The sequence below is a fragment of the Mobula birostris genome, chromosome 11 (genome assembly GCF_030028105.1).
Source record: "Mobula birostris isolate sMobBir1 chromosome 11, sMobBir1.hap1, whole genome shotgun sequence".
Lineage (NCBI taxonomy): Eukaryota > Metazoa > Chordata > Chondrichthyes > Myliobatiformes > Myliobatidae > Mobula > Mobula birostris.
The window spans coordinates 34,185,080-34,208,743 of NC_092380.1; the positions used below are offsets into that span (position 1 = coordinate 34,185,080).

Below are 23,664 nucleotides of genomic sequence, written 5' to 3' on the forward strand. Positions count from 1 at the left end.
ATGCTAACATCTCATTTGTCTTCCTCACCACAGACTCAATCTGCAAATTAACCTTTAGGGAATCCTGCACAAGGACTCCCCAGTCCCTTTGCATCTCAAAGGGAGGAGAGTGTGTGTATCTGTGTTACCATGACGTAGGAGGAGATGTATCCACATTACACAGGGAGTGGATGGGATATATTAGTGTTGCACAGGGGGTACTCAAGAGTAATAGTTTGTTACAGGTATTACTGTTATGTTTTGTGTTTCTGAAACTGATTGAAAGAAAAACACAGGAGCTGGGGGATACAGGTCTACTCTTAGTTTAACTTTTAGTGAAGCACTCACATATGACATAGTGGCATATCATTCACATACTTCTTACATATAACCCATACAAATTGTGTAAGCAAACAACGTTTAATCAAACCGTATATTTACAATATTACTCAAATATTACATTACTGAAATATTAAATACACTAGAGATTATAACAAGGATGGAAAGATAGTTCTGGGCAGAGCTTGGCAGCACAGTAGTCAGTGCTGCTGCCTCTCAGTTCCCCCGATCCAGGTTCAGTCCTGACCTCAGGTACGGTATGGCATTCACACGTTCCCACTGTTGCCATGTGGCTTCCCCAGGGTGCTCCAGCATCTTCCCACATCCCATAAAAAGGTTCAGTGACCACTGTAAACAACCCATTAGTGCAAATGGAAGGTGGGAAAACAAGGGAGAGAGGACAGTTACAGGAGAGTAAAGAGGGAATGGGTCTAATAGGATTGCTCTGAAATCCAGAATGGACATCAAGGGCCAAAGAGTCTCTTTCATTGTAAGAAAATTATGACACTAGAAACATGTGAGACAACACCTGTATCTAATATTGCAGGGTTTCAGCGATAGAGAAGACCGCTTTAAAGTGGTATATTGGATGGGTTTGGGTTACAGATGAGAGGACACAGGGCTCAGTAGATGTTGGAATCTGGATAAACTCAGAAGGTTAAGCACCATCTGTGGGGGGGGGGGCGGGTGTGATTTCCAGCAGATGCATGTTCCTTGTGCTGAGTTGTTCTATCAGAATGTTTGTTGGAACAGTGAGGGATTGGGAAAGCTGGGACACATGCCCAGTACTCATAACAATCTGCCATATCCCCTCTAGATCAAGGATGTCTTCTTCTTCCTGTTCTTCCTGGGTGTCTGGCTCATGGCCTACGGAGTGGCCACTCAGGGACTGCTACACCACACAGAGACCAGGATCAGTTGGATCTTCCGCAGGGTCTTCTACAGACCCTACCTCCAGATCTTCGGCCAGATCCCACTCAACGAGCTCGATGGTGAGATCAGCTCTTCCACTAAATGAATCTACCCATGCAAGGACGTGCGTGCGTGCGTGTGTGTATGTGTGTGTGTGTCTGTCTGTCTGTCTGTCTGTCTGTGCATCTGCCTCATTGGTCTCTTGGCCTCTCCAGCCTACCCCTGCCATTCAATAGCAGCTCAGCCAATTGGATTATTGACCTCAGTGCCATTTTCTATCTGTTCCCCATAACCCCTTCCTCCCTAAAGTCTGCGTTGACCCTGAATATATTCAATGTCTCCATGTCCACAGGTCACTCTCTGAGCTAAGAACTTCCTCCTCATCTCTGCCTTAACTGGGCAACCCACTTATGAGAATAAAAGATATTGGAGCAGAATTAGGCCATTCTTCCTTTCAGGTCTGCTCCACCATTTGATCATGGCTGATCTATTATCTCTCACAACCCATGATCCTTCCTTCTCCCTGTAATCTGTGATACCCTTTTTAATCAAGAATCTATTAATCTGCACTTCAAGTATACCCAATGACTTGGCCTCCAAAACCATCTGTGGCAATGAATTGCATATTGGCTCTGGCTAAAGAAATTCCTCCTCATCTCTGTTCTAAAGGGAAGTCCTTCTATTCTGAGGCTGTGTCCTCTGGTCCTAGACCCTCTCACTATAGGAAGCATCCTCTCCACATCTACTCTATCTAGGCCTTTCAATATTTGGCAAGTTTCAATGGGATCCCTCCTCATTCTTCTAAAATCCAGAATCGTAAATGCCCAGATCCATCAAAGGCTCCTCACATATTAAATCTTTCATTCCTGAGATTATTCTGGAACCTGTCCAGTGCCAGCACATTTCTTTCTTAGATAAGGGTCCCTACACTGCTCACAGTCTGGCCAATACTTATAAATCTTTATCTTACTCTGTGTAGGCCAGAATTGAGTGTAGTGTAGAATGACCCTAATGACATTGGAGTGGGGTGTGAGGATGGGTTTCATGGATAAGTCTCCCATTTGGGAAGGATTTCAGATGACTGAAGAACTTGGCAGGGCAGATGGAAGATACTGATAATGGGGGTTAGGTTGCAGGACTGGTGGGGGTGGGGGTTGGAGATGTGAGGGATGTTGCCCTGAAATTTGTGCTGATGGATGGGGTGATGCCAGAAAGATCTTTATGGCATGGAAGACAGTGAGAAATTCTAGAACGTTCTTAACCAAGGAAACTGGTGGTCAAATGAAGAATTCGAACATACTAGTTGGTTAAGTAAAGGGTCTGAAGAACGTGGGACAATGGGAAGTTGAAGCCATGAGTGTGGCAAAGTAGCGCAAGGCTTTACAGCACCAGCGGTCACTGATCAGGGCATAAAAACAAGATCAGTCAGGCTGGGGAACAGTTTCTTCCCCAAGGCCATTAGGCTTCTGAGCTCCCTGCCACATCGCATTCAAAGTGTCACTGGTTAGTCTGTTCTGTACTTTACAATATTTAATATTAATGCACTTTGGTTTGTTTTTTATGTGTGAATCATCTGTAGATTTTATCCTTAACTTCGTAAGTTATAGTGTGTTGTGTGTGTTACTGTGCCTTACACCCTGGTTCAGAGAAGCGTTGTCTCATTTCTATATACATTATATACATGTATATAGTTAAATGGCAATAAACTTGACTTGACTTGATTTCCACCATTGTCAGTAGGAGTTTATACGTTTTCCCTGTGACAGTGTGGGTTTCCTCCGGGTGCTCGGTTTCCTCCCACATTCCACAGATGTACAGCTTAGAGTTAGTAAGTTGTAGGCATGCGATGTTGATGCTGAAAACATGGTTACACTTGCCGGCTGTCCACAGCAAACCTTTGGACTGTATAGGTCGCTAACGCGAAACAGCACAGGTTTCAATGTACTGTATATACAACAAATAAAGGAAAAGGAAAGGTATGTCGCATCCGGAGTTTCTCAGGTTAGCGGACGATTTCCACGCCTCTCTGACATAGTGGGGAACCGCTTACGAGGCAAGTTACAGCAGTGGTTTGCCATTGCCTTCTGCCGGGTGAGTTTCCACAGAGATCACCAGCTCATAACCCAGCACGGATGGAAAGCGTGCAGGGGAGCCGGCTGGATTCGAACTCGGGACCTTTCGTCCCGAAGTCCGACACTGATGCCACTACGCCACCAGCTGAGTCCAACAACAAATAAAGCTAATTTTTGACGGACAGAACAGTCTCAGGGCTGAATGGACTCTCTCTGATCCTATATACCGAATCCTAATCATTCTGTGTCTCAGAGGATTCGATACTCACACCATCAATCAAAGTGTTCTGCGATCTGTGCTGATGGAACCAGAAACAAATTAAACCAGAGCCCATCTGTTTTCTCTGCAAGGGGCAGAAGATCCTATTCACCTACTCTGGGGAGATTTCCTGGTGTCTTAGCCAACATCTATCCTCCAATTAACATGGGATCAGATCATCGGATTGTTGTCAGGTTGCTGGCTGTTGGATCTTGCTGTGCTGCCCACATTATAGTTATGGCTGTGATTCAAACAGCTTTCATTGGCTGCAAAAACGATTTGGAGTGATGTAAAAGGTGCTATCTAAATGCTCTGTCCTTGTCTGTTTCTGTTAGCTGCTCAGATCTCAAACTCCAACTGCACGGACGACCCGGTTGCCATCTTCATGGAGGATCTGCCCCCCTGCACCAACACATACGCCAACTGGCTGGTCATTCTGCTACTGACCATCTTCCTGCTGGTGGCCAACATTCTGCTGGTCAACCTGCTAATCGCCATGTTCAGGTAACAGGGTCAGCTAAGCACTCATCAATTAGACTCACAGGGGAGGCTATTTGACCCATCGTATCAGTGCCTGCTCTTTATAGAGTAACTCCATCATGAGGGAGGAGCTTACTGAGCCCCTGGCAATAATCTTTGTATCATCAATAGGGATGGGAGAAGTATCAGAGGATTGGAAGGTTGCAAATGTTGTTTCCTTGTTCAAGAAAGGGAGTAGAGATAAGCCAGGAAATTATAAGCCAGATGGTGGGCAAGTTGTGGGAGAAGATCCTGAGAGGCAGTATTTATGAGCATTTGGAGAGACCTAATCTGATTAGGGATAGTCAGCATGGCTTTGTCAAGGACAGGTTGTCCCTTACGAGCCTGATTGAATTCTTTGAGGATGTAACAAAACACATTGATGAGGTAGAGCAGTGGATGTAGTGTGCATGGATTTCATTAAGGCATCTGATAGGATTCCCCATGCCAGCCTCATTCAGAAAGTAAGGAGGCATGGGATCCAAGAACACCTTGCTTTGTGGATCCAGAAGTAGCTTGACCACAGAAGACAAAGGGTGGTTGTGGTTAGTTCATATTCTGCATGGAGGTCAGTGAATAGTGGTGTTCCACAGCGATCTGTTCTGTTCTGGGACCCCTCCTCTTTGCGATTTTTATAAATGACCTGGATGAGGAAGTAGAGGGCGGGTTAGTAAGTTTGCTGATGATAAGAAAGTTGGGGGTATTGTGGATAGTTTGGAGGGTTATCAGAGGACATCGCTAGGATGCAGAACTGGGCTGAGAAGTGGCAGATGGTGCCAGATAAATGTGATTTTGGTAGGTCAAATTTGAAGACAGAATACAATATTAATGGTAAGACTCTTGGCAGTGTGGAGGATCAGCAAGATCTTGGGGTTCATGTCGATAGGACACTCAAAGCTGCCATGCAGGTTGACAGTGTTGTTAAGGATGCATATGGTGTGCTGGCCTTCATCAACCAGGGATTTGAGTTCAAGAACCGTAAGGTAATGTTACAGCGATATAAGACCTTGGTTAGACCCCACTTGCAGTACTGTGTTCAGTTCAGGACAGAAACATGTCTTGTAGGGTTAACTAAATAGAGTTTATTAATAATTACAAGGAAAGCTATGACTCAAGGATAGAACAGAGAGAAATCAAGGAGAGAGCAAAGTGGAAGTGGGAATAAGTGTAATGGACTAGGAACAGGACTAAGTGTGTTAAGAAAGCAGGGAAGTGGGGAAGAAATGATGCTGGGCAAGACACAGGCCCTGGACGAGGCTAGGATACAGGGCCTGGGCTAGAACTAGACTAGGAAAGCAGGACCTGGACGAGGAACTAGGAACTTGGAACCTGGACAAGGACTCCGAGCCAGAGACTGGACAGGGTCCCGGAACCTGGGTCTTGACTCGGGTCGGACTCTGGATCAAGGCGAGGACAAGATGTGGAAAGGCAACAGGACTGGACGAGGAGCTCCTGCACAGGACGAGAACACAAAACTTTGACTTGGACTTGGACTTGGACTTGGAACTGGAACTTGGAACCCGGGACCCAGACATGGACTTGATACTTGAACCTTGGAGTTTGGACTGGATACTTGAATCTCAGAGCTTGGACTTGATCCACGAAACCTGGACTTGGACTTGGACACGAAGAGACAGATCCTAACTCAGGGTAGTGGCAGACGGCCAGGCCTACCCTGTGGAGTTGAGGACAAGAAACACTGAGCCAGGGCTCCTCCTTGGACACAGGATGGAGCCAGGACTCTTACACAGAACACAGAGCCGGGACCCCTCCTTGGGAACAGGACGTAGGGCCAGGACTCATATACAGAACACAGAGCCAGGAACCCTCCTTGGGAACAGGACGTAAGGCTGAGACTCATACACAGAACACAGAGCCGGGACCCCTCCTTGGGAACAGGACGTAGGACTGGGACTCATACACAGAACACAGAGACGGGACCCCTCCTTGGGAACAGGACGTAGGGCTGGGACTCATACACAGAACACAGAGCCGGGACCCCTCCTTGGGAACAGGACGTAGGGCTGGGACTCATATACAGAACACAGAGCCGGGACCCCTCCTTGGGAACAGGACGTAGGGCCAGGACTCATATACAGAACACAGAGCCAGGACCCCTCCTTGGGAACAGGACGTAGGGCTGGGACTCATACACAGAACACAGAGCCGGGACCCCTCCTTGGGAACAGGACGTAGGGCTGGGACTCATATACAGAACACAGAGCCAGGACCCCTCCTTGGGAACAGGACGTAGGGCTGGGACTCATACACAGAACACACAGCTGGGACCCCTCCTTGGGAACAGGACGTAGGGCTGGGACTCATACACAGAACACAGAGACGGGACCCCTCCTTGGGAACAGGACGTAGGGCTGGGACTCATACGCAGAACACAGAGCCGGGACCCCTCCTTGGGAACAGGACGTAGGGCTGGGACTCATACACAGAATGCTGAACATGACGAGACAGTTCCCAACACAATGATAGACAGTTCTTTATCTGGACACAAGTTTGCTCCAAGCAGCGGTGAGCTCTTGACTCACCCCAGTGGGTTAACTTTGACAAATCCGCTCTGGCAAGGGAAGGCGGCTTGCTGGCACTTGCTTTGGGAGGAGACTTGGCTTGCTCCAGTAAGAAACTTAGCTGGCTCCAGCAAGATGACTTTGGCTCTCACTAGCTTTGGTGACTTCATTAACGCTCTCGCGGAGAACGGCTGAAAGCCGGAGAATTATAAACTGCCAGTTCAGTTGAGACTAAATTGTCCTTAATCAACAAGCCCGGGGGACATGGGAAAACAGGGAATTAAAGGGAAATAAGAAGTCAACGGTCTGGATTGTAACACAAACAAAGTAAATTTAAAGGGAACCCGATCCCAACCATGACAGTGAGTCTGCCTTATGAGAATAGGTTGAGTGAACTTGGCCTTTTCTCCTTGGAGTGACAGAGGATGAGAGGTGACCTGATAGAGGTGTATAAGATGATGAGAGGCATTGATTGTGTGGATAGTCAGAGGCTTTTTCTCCGTGCTGAAATGGCTAACATGAGAGGGCATAGTTTTAAGGTGCTTGGAGGTAGGTACAGAGGAGATACAAAGTAGGTACAAAGTAAATGGCAGGATACTTGGTAGTGTGGAGGAGCAGAGGGATCTGGGGTTACATGTCCACAGATCCCTGAAAATTGCCTCACAGGTAGACAGGGTAGTTAAGAAAGCTTATGGGGTGTTAGCTTTCATAAGTCGAGGGATAGAGTTTAAGAGTTGCGAGGTAATGATGCAGCTCTATAAAACTCTGGTTCGGCCACACTTGGAGTACTGTGTCCAGTTCTGGTCATCTCACTATAGGAAGGATGTGGAAGCATTGGAAAGGGTACAGAGGAGATTTGCCAGGATGCTGCCTGGTTTAGAGAGTATGCATTATGATCAGAGATTAAGGGAGCTAGGGCTTTACTCTTTGGAGAGAAGGAGGATGAGAGGAGAAACGATAGAGGTATACAAGATATTAAGAGGAATAGATAGAGTGGATAGCCAGCGCCTCTTCCCCAGGGCACCACTGCTCAATACAAGAGGACATGGCTTTTAGGTAAGGGGTGGGAAGTTCAAGGGGGATATTAGAGGAAGGTTTTTTACTCAGAGAGTGGTTGGTGCATGGAATGCACTGCCTGAGTCAGTGGTGGAGGCAGATACACTAGGGAAATTTAAGAGACTACTAGATAGGTATATGGAGGAATTTAAGGTGGGAGGTTATATGGGAGGCAGGGTTTGAGGATCGGCACAGCATTGTGGGCTGAAGGGCCTGTACTGTGCTGTACTATTCTATGTCCTGTGTTCTATGAGATGTCAGGGGTAAGTTTTTTATGCAGAGCGTGGTGAGTGTGTGGAATGGGCTGCCAGCAAAGGTGGTAGAGTTGGATACAATAGGTATTTAAAGAGACTCTTAGGTAGGTACATGGAGCTTAGTAAAATGGAGTGCTATGTAGTAGGGTAATTCTAGGCATCTTCTAGAGTAAGTTACATGGTCGGCACTGCATTGTGGGCTGAAGGGCCTGTAATATGCTATAGATTTTCTATGTTCTTTTCTGTGTTCTATGTTTCTGTTTCCCTGTCTCCTTGCAGATCACATACCAGTTTATTTCTCTGTAAATCACTACAGGTAGATTATCTCAGTCTGTGTAAAAGAACATCTTTTCCATTTCCTTTCCAACATGGTCTCCTCAATGGTCACAATGCTGTCACACTCAGGTTTGAGAAGCAACAGCTCAGATTATGTCTGACTTGATGGAATGAACATTGAATTCTCTAATTTCTTCCCCACCAACTTCTCTCTCTTTTTATTCAATTTCTGGCTCCGCTCTTCATCATCTCCCTCGGGTTCCTCTCCTCCCTCTTCCCTTCTTTCCATGGTGCACAGTCTTCTCCTTTCAGATTCCTTCTTCTTTAGCCTTTTCTACCTGTCACCTTCCAGCTTCTTAATTCATCCCCACTCCCACAGCCACCCACCTTCCCCCTCACCTGCTCTCACCTATCACCTGCCAGCTTGTACTCCTTCCTTCCTGCCTCCTTCCAATTCTGGCTTCTGCCCCCTTCCTTTCCAGTGCTGATAAAGGGTCTCAGCCTGAAACATTGACTGTTCATTCCCATTCATAGATGCTGCCTGAGCTGCTAAGTTCCTGTAGCATTTTGTGTGTGTTCCTCTTCTCTGGTTGAAATTACAAATACTGAAGACAACAAATTCAGCATCAATTAGCCTAAATTTTATTCAGAAGATGGAATTTTTCATTTATTTTTTGGTTATCACTGAAAGATTGCAGCTGGAAGTAGAGCTTGAAATTAGTGGCCGATGTTTTGTGCAGTCTGTGCCTCACCCTCCTCTTCATTGCTCCTTCCAGTTACACCTTCAATAAAGTTCAGGAGAACAGTGACATCTATTGGAAGTTCCAACGCTACAAGCTGATTGTGGAATACCACAAGCGGCCTGCATTGCCCCCGCCCTTCATTATCTTCAGTCACCTCAACATTTTCATCAAGAGGAATATCAGAAGAGTCCCATCAGTGAAGAGCAAGGTCTTTGGTGAGGCACTATTCAGAATCAGATTTGATATCACTGGCATACGTCGTGAAATTTGTTAGCTGCAACAGTACATTACAATATATAATAATAAAAACTGTAAATTAAGTATATATATTTAAAAAGATAAATTAAATAAGCAGTGCAAAAAAAAGTAGTGAGATAGTGTTCATGGATTCAATGTCCACTCAGGAATCTGACGGCAGAGGGGAAGAAGCTATTCCTGACTCGTTGAGTGTGTGCCTTCAGGCTTCTGTACCTCCTCCCTGATGGTAGTAATGAGAAGAGGGCATGTCCTGGGTGATGGGCATCCTTAATGATGGATGCCACCTTTTTGAGGCATCACTCCTTGAAGAAGTCCTGGATGCTGGGGAGGCTGGTGCCCATGATCGAGCTGGCTGAGTTTACAACTTTCTTCAGCTTATTTCGATCCTGTGCAGTGGCCCCACCCCATCCCCAAACCAAACAGTGATGCAGCCAGTTAGATCAGCGGTCCCCAACCACTGGGCTGCGGACCGGTACCGGGCTGCAAAGCATGTGCTACCGGGCCGTGAGGAAACAATATGAGTCAGCTGCACCTTTCCTCATTCCCTGTCACACACTGTTGAACTTGAACATAGGGTTACCAACTGCCCCGTATTAGCCGGGACATCCCGTACATTGGGTTAAATTGGTTTGTCCCATATTTCCCCCGTTAAGGTAGAGCGTTCCTATGAAACCTTTCGTGCTGAAATGGCGTGAAGTGAAGAAGCAATTACCATTAATTTATATGGGAAAAACTTTTGAGCGTTCCCAGACCCAAAAAATAACCTACCAAATAACACATAAAACCGAAAATAAATAACACTAACATATAGTAAAAGCAGGAATGATATGATAAATACACAGCTGAGATAAAGTAGAAATAATGTATGTACAGTATAGTCGGGGTGATGAAGGCAAAACCGATTTGTGGGGAAAAAGTGGCACGTACGCGCATGCACACATCACATGCGCACGGAACATATGTGCACACAGGTGCCCACACAAGACTTCATGGTCACGGTAGTTTTTCCTGGGGTAAACACAAGTGTCTCGGGATTTGACTGCTACTTTTGTCCCTTATTTGGGAGTGAGAAAGTTGGCAACCCGAACTGTAAAAGACATGCTGAGGTGAGTTTAACCCTACTTGAACAACCACCACCCCCACCCCCCACGCCCCCCCCGGTCGGCCAGTCTGCAAGAATATTGTCAATATTAAATTGGTCTGTGGTGCAGAAAAGGTTGGGGACCCCTGAGTTAGATTGTTCTCCATGGACAACAAATTCAACATCAATTAGCCTGTGAGCATATTTGGGGCCCTTATCTAGGAAAGGATGTGCTGGCATTGGAGAGGGCCCAGAGGAGGTTCACAAGAATGATCCTGGGAATGAGAGGGTGAATATTTGAACATTTGATGGCTCTTGCCCCGTTGTTGATGGAGTTTAGAAAAATAAGTGTGGAGGGGGGTGAAATCTCTTTTGAAACATATTGAGTAGGGCAGCTTTGGGCCCCTTGCCTTAGAAGGGATGTGCTGAAACTGGAGAGGGTTCAAAGGAGGTTAACAAAAATAATTCCAGGATTGAACGGTTTGTCGTGTGAGGGTATCTGATGGCTCTGGGCCCGTGTTCACTAGAGTTCAGAAGAATGAGGGGTGACCTCATTGAAACCTATCAAATGGTGAAATAGAGTGGATGTGGAGAGGATGTTTCTTATGCTGGGAGAGTCTAAATACAGTGGATACAGCCTGAGAATAGAGAGGCATCCTTCTAGAACAGATAAGGAGGAATTTCTTTAGCCGGAGAGTGTGAATTTGTGGAACTGTTCACAATCTTCTAAGTTGGGTCTCACTAGTGCTTTATAAAACCTCAACATTACATCATTGCTTTTATATCCTAGTCCTCTCAAAATGAACACTAACATCCCATTTGCCTTCTTCGCAACCTGCAAATTAACCTTTAGGGAATCCTATATGAGGACTCCCAAGTCACCTTTGCACCCCAGATTTTTGTAAAGAAAATAGTCTACACTTATATTCGTCAACCAAAGTGCATGACCATACACTTCCTAACACTCTATGACATCTGTCAATTCTTTGTCCATTGTCCTAATCTGTCTAAGTCCTTCTGTAGCCTTTCTGCTTCCTGAGCACCACCTGCTCCTCAACCTATGCTTGCATCGTCCGCAACTTGGCCACAAAGTCACCAATTCCATCATCCAGATCATTGACATATAAGCAATCCCAACACAGACTCCTGAGGAACACCACTAGTCATTGGCAGCCAACCAGAAAAGGCTCTCATTATTCCCTTCTCTTTGCCTCCTGCCAATCAGCCAATGCTATATCTATGCTAGTACCTTTCACGTAATACAATGGGCTCTTAACTTGTAAAGCAGTGTCATGTGAGGCACCTTGTCAAAGGCCTTCTGAAAATCCAAAACATCCACCAATTCTCCGTTATCTATCCTGCTCATTATTTCTTCAATTAATTCCAATATATTTGTGAGGGAAGATTTTCCCTTAAAGAAACCATGCTGACTATGGCTTTTTTATCATGTGCTTACAAGTACTCTAAAACCACATCCTTAACAATCAACTCCAACATCCTCACAACCACTGAGGTCAGACTAACTGGCCTATAATTTCCTTTCTTCTGCCTCTCTTCCTTCTTGGGAGTGGAGTGACATTTGCAATTTTCCAGTCCTCTGGAATTTATTGGTTCTTAAAAGATCATTACCAATGCCTCTTCAATCTCTTCAGTCTTCTTCAGAATCCTGGGGTGAGGACCATCTGGTCCAAGTGACTTATCTACTTTCAGACTTTTCGGTTACCCAAGAAACTTCTCCCTCGTAGTGATAACTTCATACACTACTGACCCTTAACCCCCTCAAACTTCAGACATACTGCTAGTGTCTTCCACATTGAAACTTGATGCAAAATACTTATTTAGTTCATTTGCCATTTCCTTGTCCTCCATTACCACCTCCCCAGCGTCATTTTCCAGTGGTCCGTTATCTACTGTTGCCTCTTTTTTATACTTTATATATTTGAAGAAACTTTTGGTATCCTGTTTAATATTATTGGCTAGCTTACTTTCATATTCAATCTTTTCCTTCTTTATGACTTTCTTAGTTGCCTTCTGTTGATTTTTAAAAGCTTCCCAGTCCTCTAACTTCCACTAATTTTTGCTCTATTATACGGTCTCTCCTTGGCTTTTATGTTGGCTTTGACTTCCCTTGTTAGCCATGGTTGTATCATCCTGGCTTTAGAATGCTTCTTCCTCTTTGGGATGTATATATCCTGTGCCTTCTGAATTGCTTCCAGAAATTCCAGCCATTGTTGCTCTGCTGTCATCCCTGCCAGTGTTCCCTTCCAATCAATTTTGGCCAGCTCCTCTCTCTTGCCTCTGTAATTCCCTTTATTCCACTGTAATACTAATACATCTGACTTCAGCCTCTCCTTAAATCGCTGGATGAATTGTAACATATTGTGAATACTTACCCCTAAGGGTTCCTTTACCTTGAGCTGTCTGATCAATTCTGGTTCATTGCACAACATCAGAATAGCTGATCCCCCAATGGGCTCAACTACGAGCTGCTCTAAAAAGCCATCTCATAGGCATTCTAGAAGTGCCCCATCTTTGAAGTCAGCACCATCATGATTTTTCCAATCTACCTGCATATTGAAATCTCCCAAGACTATCATAACTTTGCCCTTTTGACATGCATTTTCTATCTCCCATTGTAATTTATAGACCATATCTTTACTATTGTTTGAGGGTCTGTATAAACCTCCCATCAGGGTCGTTTTACCCTTGCGCTTTCTTAGCTCTACCCATAACAATTCTACACCTTCCGACTCTATATCCCTTCTTTCTAATAATTCAATTTCATTTTTTATCAACAGAGCCAACCCACCTGCCTTCCTGCCTGTCCTTTCAATACAACATGTATCCTTGGACATTAAGCTCCCAGCTATAATCTTTTTTCAGCCATGATTCAGTGATGCCTAAAATCTGTAACAGTGGTACAAGCTCATCTACCTTATTCCATATACTGCCTGCATTCAAATATATCACCTTCAGTCCTATATTCACCCTTTTCAATTTTGTTTGCCTTTTAAATTGCAACTCATTGATTGCAATTTGCTCTATCATCAGCCTCTACTTGCTAACAGTCTCACTACACACTGCCTATGTTTGCAAGCCAACTACCCCTTCCTCAGCACTATCACTCGGCTCCCATCCTCCTGACAAATTAGTTCAAAGCCTCCTGAGCAGCTCTAGCAAACCTACCCGTTGCCTGTTGACATGAATTCAATGGGTGAACGGCCTGTTTATGTAGAACTCTATCAATCGACAAAAGGATAGAAACTGAGAAAAAACCCTCTGGTTTACCACACAATGGCTGACATTTCCCTGTCTGTTGTTCACAGAAGTGACCAGGAACTTAACCTTAAATTCTCAGTGACTCCAGGAGAAGCATGGAACTCCAGGCCTAACCACTTGACTGGACGTTTCGTCCTCATCTGCTGCTGTTCCAGCGCTTGCATCAAGAGGACTGACAGTCTCCTTTGCATTGCAGTGATGAACTTCCCGGAGTCGGTGACCAGCAAGCTGATGACGTGGGAGGCAGTGCAGAAAGAGAATTATCTCGTGTGCCGCAACAGGGCCAAGAGAGAGAGCAACATGGAGCTGCTGAAGAGAACGGTGCAGAAGTAAGGACACACTCGTCTCTGTTCTCATTTCAGGGAACATAATCAGGCAGCCTCGAAAACAGGAACAGCCGCAGGAGGAAGCTCTTCAATCCTTTTATCATGTTCAACTCTCCCGTGGCGTTGTGAATAATCTGTGCTCTTGCTTCATAGAGCAGCCTTTCCCAATATCACTTCAGTTAGCAAAAAGACGTTAATCTCAGATTTAAGACCAATAACTTTCATACCAACTAGCAGAACATGGCAACTGCACCAAACAGGAATTGTCTACAACAGCAGTTAGATCACAGACTGAGCACTAAGTACAGTCTGGTCATTCTGTTATAGAAGAGATATGACTGGACCAGTGAGGGTACTGAAGAGATTTACAAGGAGTCCCAGGACTAAAAAACTAGTTTAGAGGAAAGATTGGACAGCTTGTGGTCATTTTCTTTGGAACTGAGGAGGCTGAGGAGAACCTTAAAGGGCTGAGATAGATAAATAGAAAGACATGTTTTCTGTAGAAGGATGACAGAGTGATAGACCACAGAGACAGACCCTTTGGCTTACTGATTCATGCCAACCCAATATGCCCACATATGCCAACCCAATATGCCCACATATGCCAACCCAATATGCCCACATATGCTAGCCCAATATGCCCACATATGCTAGTCCACATATGCCCACATTTGGCCCATAACCTGTCCTATTCATGTACCTGTCCAAGTGTATTTCAAATGTTCTTATTGTACCTGTTTCAACCACTTCCTCTGGCAGTTAATTCCACACACAGGGTACCTTCTATGTAAAAAAAATAAAGTTGCCCCTTAAGTCGTTCCTTATAAATTTCTCCCCTCTCATCTTAAACACTTTAGTACCTGATTTCACAGTCCTGGGAAAAAGACAGAGTCCGTTCATGCTATCTATGCCCCTCATGATTTTATATGTCTCTATAAGATCATCGCTCTGTCCCTTTTACTCCAAGGAAAAGGTCCTAGCCTGTCCAATCTCTCCCATGAATCCTGGTAACATCCTTGTAAATTTTCTTGGCACTCTTTCCAGCTTAATGACATCTTTCCAATAGCAAGGTGACCAAAACTAAACCAAATTCTCCACGTATGGCATCACCAACATCTTGTACAAACACATCAGAAGCACCAAACTTTAATATTCTGACCAGTGTACAAAAGATTTTCCTCAACACCCTGTCTACTTGTAACTCTACTTTCAGAGAACTATATTATATTTTAATTTATTTAGAGATAAAGTGCTGAACAAGTCCTTCTGTCTCTTCGAGGTGTACCACCCAACAGCCCACCAATTTAACCCTAGCTTAATCACATGGCAATTTACAATGTCTTTGGACTGTGGGAGGAAACCAGAACACTCAGAGGAAACCCATGTACCCACAGGAAGGAGCTTACAAACTTGCTTCCAGAAGACACCAGAATTGAACTCTGAAATCCAATGCCCCGAACTGTAATAGCATCACGCTAACTACTATACTACCATGGTGCCCAGGAAGATTGCTTAAACTCCTTGGTCCGTTTGTTCTACAACACTCCCCAAAGTCCAACTGTGAACGCCCTATCTTGATTTGACTTTCCAAGTTGCAACAGCTCACACTTATCTGAAGAGCCAGAGGAATAAAATCCCAGAGCGCTCCCCTCAACTGCACCTACCTGGGTGTGTTTTGAACACATCCCTGGATGCTAACCATTCAGAATTCTGGCTGTTAGCCCAGGAAAAACCAATCACTATCCCATTCAACAGGATAGGCAATATGGAACATGAAAGCTGGAATTGCCAGAGCAGGCAGAAAGGGGTGGAATGTTGGAGAGACATCTATACATCTCAGTGAAGCAGGTCTATGGGGAGACCTTGGAGTCCCCAGTTAATGTGGTGTCTCCTCTTGTCTTCCAGGGTGGACAGCGTTCTGAATTGTATAGCCAACATCAGAGAGCATGACAGGCGCCTGAGAGTTGTTGAAAAACAGGTAAGGTTGGTGTCACAAACTGTGACCAAACAACACAGTCAGCGGTCACACCGAGGCACCCAGCATTCCAACTCTAGCAAAGCCGCCTGAGGGTGCTGAGCTCCTCCACTTGCTGAACTGTGAACTGACCCGACGGGAAATCTGCAAATGTTCCTGTGTACAGCATCATCACCAACAGTTACTTCCCAAGGAAAATGGAAATTCACTCCCCATTTTTCAAGTTTATCTCTGTAAGCACATGTCTGTGCACACAGGAGTGGTATGCACACACGTGTTAGTGTCATGGGTGTGAGAATTTTAGAGGGCATTTGTGTGGCCATCTGCATATGATTATGTGTGTGTGTCTATGTTTTGTATACGTGCATGTGTTTGTGTATGTGTGTGTGTATGTTATGCATACTTGTGGTGTGTCTGTACATTGTTTATAATTATACATGTATGTGTGTGTGTTATATACAGTATATACATAGGTACATCACACAAGACATAAATATTGTTATATTTATTCTTAATAAAGACAATCCTGGCGTGGGTTTACATCAGAATATTTTATTACTAAACTGCTGCTCAACTCCGTCACCTTTGTAGCTTCCGGTTCCGGCTGAACCCCTCGCATTGTTCACTGGGAACTGAAGTTTTTATTACCTACACATAATAAAACATCTTCCCCTTTGAAAGAAAAGCAAACACAATACTATGTTCTCATAAACCTGCAAGGAACACCAATCCTCATGCATTGGTTTTCACCTTTAGTCATTGTCCGTGAGGCCCCAGCGTTTCTTTGTCTCCTGAGGAGATGAAATGGAGCCTTAGTTCAATTCCTCCCAGCTGAAATCAGTTGCATTTACTCTCTCAATATTACACTGCAGTCCCCTCAAACCTGCTTGTTCATGCCCTACATTGATGCTGCTTGACCTTACTGATTTCGAGGAGACTGCAGTGGTGATGGGGCTCACTTCTGTGAGGGTCTTGTTTACTCATTTATTTAGTTTATTTAGAAACACAGCATGGTAACAGGCTCTTCTGGCCCATCGAGCCGTGACACCCGTGTGACCTATGAACATTGCTGGAACTTGGGAGGAAACTGGAGCACACAGAGGAAACCCACGCAGTCATGGGGAGAACATACAAATTGCTTACAGACAGCAGCAGAGCCGAACCCTGGTTGTTGTTGTAATAGTGCTATGCTAACCACTATGCTATCGTATTACACCTAATTTTGTGTTATCTTTAAATTTAACACCAAACTTACTGAAAAAGGTACAGATGCCCAATATTCCAATCTTGTCTTTCCTGGAAGGTTTCTAGTGGGTCTTCCAATTCCCAGCAACCACCATAAATAAGGACAATGCTCCAGTTCCCCAGAGTTCCCTCGCAGGGTTACATGTTGGTGAGGAATCCGGAGAAGGGTGGAAGGAGGTCAGACTGCCGAGGATTGGTGTGAGAGACCTCATGATACCATCTTGGAGTGTAGAAGTGTCTCCCAAAGTCTCGGTCAATAATTAGCCCTCCACCAATAATACTAAAAACACTAAAATTATCTTAATATTGTTTGTGAGAATTTCCTGTGCACAATTTGGTTGCTCTACACTACATTTCAATAGTGACTTTACATCAATATTACTTCATTGCCTGTAAAGCCCTTTGGGATATCGGGAGGCTGTAGGTATGTTTTACTAAATTAACGGCGCTACCTAAATGCATGTTGTGTTTGCAGGTGGATTACTGCAGTGAAGCCTTAACGTGGTTAGTGGAATCCTTAATGCAAAGTGACCTTGTAAAGAATGCCAAGGCTCCACCCACATTTACAGGTACAGAATTCACACCTCTTCCCACCTGATCCTACCTGAGTTAGATGGGGACACTGCATGCAAGAGTTCAACCACAGTTCCTGGCATCACATTGCAAAAGAGATGTGACCAGAGGAGGTGCAGATGAGGTTTACCAGGATGGAAAATGAGGAAATATTGGACAGCCTGGGGTTCTTTACTTCAGAAAAGTCATGGATGAGAGGAGACTTAATTTAGCAGTATAAAATTACAACCTGCTGACAATTATTACATAAGGAGTGGCCCATTTCCTTTAGCAAAGGGGTCAAAAACTGGAGTGGGGCCAGGTTAACTGTAGCTGATAGAAGGATGAGAGAGCATAGTGGATCCTACAGCATAGTGAATTCTTAAATAGACCAGTGGGCCACTCTGTTTTAACATATCTACTGCAGATAAAGCATAAAAGGCAGTGGACACATTGAAAATAAGATGGCAGTTTTTCCTTAATCTTATTTTTATATATTAAAGTCTTGGAGACACAGAGGAGATCAAAACTAATCCAGTCAAATGTCAAAGCATTGCAATTGGTATAAAAACCAGGATATATCAGCCACAAGGATGGGTTTCCTCTCCTTTAGCAGAAAACCACATGATGGGGATAGTCGCATCAATGGGCAGGTCACATTTTTGTGGCTGGACTATCACTTCTGGTACAGTGGACAGACATGTGACAATAGCAGGAGGAATACTTCCAGGTTAGAGGTCGTCGTCATCTGGAGTGGGTGTCACAACCACCCTACACAGAATGAAAGGAAAGATGTTTTACCCAAGGGAGAAGTGCAGAAAGTATCTGGAGGTGGACTACCCGCTGGGAGATCTCCTTTAACAGAGGGGTGATCTACCCACAATGAGATGACCTACCCAAGGAAAGGGTAGTAGGTTACTCGTTAGGAGCTAGTCTATATCAGGGGAGATAGTCCAGCCACACAAATGTGACCTACCCATTGATGAAATTGTCCACATTGTTTGCTGTGGGAAGGAAGTCCATCCATGTGGGTGATCCACCTATAGGTGGCTGATCTACAGTAGTGTGCAAAAGTCTTAGCTACATATATACACTACAACTAGACTCTTACTCAGTACTGAGTAAGGGTGGAGTGTCGTGGGAGGGGTGTGAGACAGGGTCAAAGAGTTCTAGAAAAGTATAGCACAGAAACAGGCCCTTCAGCCCATCTAGTCCATGCCCACTGTTTAAACTGCCTACTCCCATCGACCTGCACTGGGACAATCGCCCTCCATATCCCTACCATCCATGTACCTATCCAAGCTTCCCTTAAGCATTGAAATTGAGCTCACATGCACCATTTGTGCTGGCAGCTCATTCCACACTCTCACAACCCTCTGTGTGAAGAAGTTTCCCATCATGTTCCCCTTAAACTTTTCACCTTTCTCCCCTAAACCATACCCTCAAGTTCCACCCAACCTTAGTGGAAAAAGCCTGCTTGCATTTACCCTATCTATACTCCTCATAATTTTGTATACCTCTATAAAATCTCCTCTCAATCTTCTACATTCTAGGGAATACCGTCCTAACCTTTTCAATCTTTCCTTGTAACTCAGGTACTCCAGACCCAGCAACATCCTTGTGAATTTTCTCTGCACTCTTTCAACCTTGTTTACATCTCTCCTGTAGGTATGTGACCAAAACTGCTCACAATACCTCACCAATGATTAGGCCTCACCAATGTCATGTACAACTTCAACATAAAATCCCACCTCCTGTACTCAGTACCTTCGTAAGTCAATGTATGAAGGCCAATGTGCCAAAAGCTTTCTTTACAACCCTATCTACCTGTGACGCCACTTTCAATGAATTGCAGACCTGTATTCAGAGATCCCTTTATTCTATCACACCCCTCAGTGCCCTACCGTTCACTGTGTAAGACCTACCCTGGCTGGTCTTGTCAAAGTGCAAAACCTCATACTTGTCTGCATTAAATCCCATCTGCCGTTTCTCAGCCCATTTTTCTAGCTGATGCAAATCCCTCTGCAAGCCTCGAGAGCTTTCCTCGCTGTCCACTACATCCCCAATATTGGTGTCATCCACAAATTTGCTGATCTAGTTAACCATGTTAACATCCAGATCATTGACATAGATGACAAACAGGTGGCAGAGAAGGAATGCTGGGGTGGGGTGGGGGTGGTAACACAGGAGCATACATACCCAGCACTGCAACTCCAGGCATGGCCATTTGATTCTGAACAATCTTTTGCTGATGACACAAAGGTTGGGGGTGTTGTGGATAGGGTGGAGGGTTGTCAGAGGTTACAGCGGGACACTGATAGGATGCAAAACTGGGCTGAGAGTGGCAGATGGAGTTCAACCCAGATAAATGTGAGGCGGTTCATTCTGGTAGGTCAAATATGATGGCAGAATATAGCATTAATGGTAAGACTCTTGGCAGTGTGGAGGATCAGAGAGATCTTGGGGTTTGAGTCCATAGGACACTCAAAGCTGCTGTGCAGATTGACTCTGTGGTTAAGAAGGCATATGGTGCATTGGCCTTCATCAATCATGGAGTTGAGTTTAGGAGCTGAGAGGTAATGTTGCAGCTATATAGGACCCTGGTCAGACACCACGGAGTACTGTGCTCAATTCTGGTCGCCTCACTACTGGAAGGACATGGAAACCATAGAAAGGGTGCAGAGGAGATTTACAAGGATGTTGCCTGGATTGGGCAGCGTGCCTTATGAGAATAGGTTGAGTGAAATCGGCCTTTTCATCTTGGAGCGACTGAGGATGAGAGGTGACCTGATAGAGGTGTGCAAGATAATGAGAGGCATTGATTATGTGGATAGTCAGAGGCTTTTTCCCAGGGTTGAAATGGCTAGCATGAAAGGGCATAGTCTTAAGGTGCTTGGAATAGGTACAGAGGAGATGTCAGGGGTAAGTTTTTTCCGCAGAGAGTGGTGAGTGCGTGGAATGGGCTGCCAGCGGTGGTGGTGGAGGCGGATATGATAGGGTCTTTTAAAAGACTCCTGGATAGGTACATGGAGCTTAGGAAAATAGAGGGCTATGGGTAAGCCTAAGTAGTTCTAAGGTAAGGACATATTCGGCACAGCTTTGTTGGCTGAAGGGCCTGTATTGTGCTGTGGGTTTTCTATGTTCTTTGTTCTTAATCGGTTTATTTATCATTACAGAATGTCTCTCTGGTATTTCCCACTCCCTCCACTCTCCCTTCCCCTTTTCCCAACCATGATTTCCCTCTCCCTGCCCCCTTCCCACTCTCAGTCCACAATAGAGACCCATATCAGAATCAGATTTATCATATGTCATGATTTTTTTGTAGCGCAGTACAGTGCAATACATAATCTTACTACAGTACTGTACAAAAGTCTTAGACACCCTAACTATATATATGTGCCTAAGACTTTTGAACAGTACTGTATGAACAGGGAAAAGAGGTTATCCTTGGAGACTAAGGCAGGAGTGGTTTTACCAAGGGAAGGGTCTTATTGAAGGTGAGGTGGTCTACCTAGGAGCAGGTGGTCTACACATTGCATTGTACATTGAAGGTGGTACCCACATTTCACAATGATGATCAGACTTCCTTCTGATGAGTTTAATCACAGTGAACTCATAGGGCAACACACACTAAATGCTGGTGGAATCCAGCAAGTTAGCAGCAACTAGGGAGGAGAATAAACACTTGATGTGTGGTCCCTGATGAAGGGCCTTGGCCCGAAATCCTGACTGTTTATTCTCCTCTATGGATGCTTCCTGACTTGCTGAGGTCCTCCAGTGTCTTATGTATGTGTTGTTCTAGATTTCCAGCATCTACAGAATCTCTCGTGTTATTGAACTCATAGGAACTACAGGATGTTAACCGATATTAACTACCTCTTAACTCTACCTAATTTCTTTGGTTCAACAGCTCTTGCCGTATTGATCTTTAGTTATACTGATTATCTCTCTCAACAGATTCAGCACATAAAATGGACTCAAAGCCATAATTACCAGAAAGAGAGAACTGCTTCACCAGTATTAATCACGTCCTGGATGAAGATGCACTGTACAAGCCAAGATCCTGACCTACACCCTATCAACAAAGGCTGTACTTGGATCCAGTGGGCCGAAGCCTGGAGCTGATGTCTGTTATATTTCTCGTCCCGTAAAGACGGACACAATGGCAACTGCTGCTCGGTTTTCATCATGTTTTTTGTGTAAGGAGAACGCAGAGCAGTAGGGATTATTCCGAATCCGAGTGGCAAAAGGATAAAGTATACAAAGCGAGCAGGGTATCCCGTGCTCCCACAGGCCCACCCAGGTAGAAGGTGGTTTCCCTTCTTAAGTCGATTTTGTCTATAAATCAGGAAATACACAAAAATCACTCGATCTGGTAGGTGTTGTAACGAATGGCATCAAAAGACTGATAAGAAAGAAATATAAGTGGAGAGAAGAGAGGAAACTAGTTCTGCCATTTGTAAGAACAAATGTATTTACAGTGTGTGCGTCAGACCTTTAAATTCAATGGCATTATGGGAGCTTGTTCTCTGCTAAATTGGGTATTGGTAACCTGCATTGTAAGCTTGGAGAGCTCTGTAAATTTTGGTACATTGATCTGAGCACATTGACTAAGTGACAGTCTAAGCCAACAGCAAGCTTAATAAAGTTCTGGTTTCCCTGCTCAGTCTGCTCCTTTGCCCATGCACTCAGAACCCTGTCAGAATATGAATAAATCCATTCAAAGTTAGTCCCAGCACATGGGTGCAATGGCGTTGTATTGCCAATTCTGACTAGGAAGACTGAACAGTTTGGGTTTTATCCTGGGGAAGGCTTTTGGGATTCGCACTGGAGGTTTGAATATATTTCCAAGTACTCACTTCCTGAGAAGATGGTGGAGGCAAGCACAGTCATAACATGCTGGAAAATGGGATCGGTATGAATGGGCTGAAGGGCCTGTTTCTGTGCTGTATGACTCCACGAATGTAGGTGTGGAGAGCATCTTACTACATGTGGTTGACATAGAGCTAGAGCCTATAAACAAAGATAGCTCCCACCACAGCCAGGAATGAACTCGAGATAAGTTCTCTCCCCAGAAATAAACAACCTGATGGAAAAACTCAGTGGGTCAAGTAGCATCTGTGGGAGGGGAAATCAAGATGACAATCTAATTCCTTCCCCTCCCAGATGGTACTCGACCTGTTGGGTTCCCCCATTAGGCTGTTATTTAGCTTCAGATTCAAGTACTTGCAGCCTGGTGCATCTTTCCCCAGAAGCTGATTGGAACACGGGGAGCAGTCCCACGGGCAACAGCTAAGAGCACCACGGAACTGGAGTCATGGTAAGGGAGGGCAGTGGGAATAGAAGGATGATGGGGTTGGATGGAAAGTGATGGGAGGAGGAAGGGGTGCGGTGTGAAGCACGAACACTGAACTTAACCGTTTGATTCAAGAGTGTTTAATGTCATTTGCAAAACACAATTGTAAAGGAGAACAAAATAATTGTTACTCTGGATCTGATGCAGCACAAACAAAACACCAAAAGAAGAACACAGAAACATAGAAACATAGAAAATAGGTGCAGTTGTAGGCCATTTGGCCCTTCAAGACTACGCCGCCATTCAGTATGATCATGGCTGATCATCCAACTCAGAACCCTGAACCAGCCTTCCCTCCATACCCCCGATCCCTTTAGCCACAAGGGTCATATCTAACTCCCTCTTAAATATAGCCAATGAACTGGCCTCAACTGAGAATTCCACAGATTCACTACTCTCTGTGTGCAGAAGTTTTTCCTAATCTCAGTCCTAAAAGGCTTCCCCTTTATCCTCAAACTGTGATCCCTTGTTCTGGACTTCCCCAACATCGGGAACAATCTTCCTGCATCTAGCCTGTCCAATTCCTTTAGGATTTTATACGTTTCAATAAGATCCCCCCTCAATCTTCTAAATTCCAACGAGTATAAGCCTAGTTGATTCAGTCTTTCATCATATGAAAGTCCTGCCATCCCAGGAATCAATCTGGTGAACCTTCTTTGTA

General features: G+C 44.8%; 1 protein-coding gene across 1 annotated transcript in view; it reads left to right on the forward strand.

Moving 5' to 3' along the window:
- Positions 1-21,748, forward strand: part of LOC140205474 (transient receptor potential cation channel subfamily M member 4-like) — a 133,663-nt gene extending 111,915 nt beyond the window's left edge. The window contains exons 20-26 of the mRNA XM_072273082.1: positions 1,136-1,310; positions 3,897-4,065; positions 8,965-9,146; positions 13,746-13,878; positions 15,781-15,853; positions 17,571-17,664; positions 21,605-21,748. Of these exons, the coding sequence (XP_072129183.1) occupies positions 1,136-1,310; positions 3,897-4,065; positions 8,965-9,146; positions 13,746-13,878; positions 15,781-15,853; positions 17,571-17,664; positions 21,605-21,636 (858 nt within the window). The 3' untranslated portion in view covers positions 21,637-21,748. The remainder of the gene's footprint in view (positions 1-1,135; positions 1,311-3,896; positions 4,066-8,964; positions 9,147-13,745; positions 13,879-15,780; positions 15,854-17,570; positions 17,665-21,604) is intronic.
- The last annotated feature ends 1,916 nt before the right edge of the window (positions 21,749-23,664 follow it).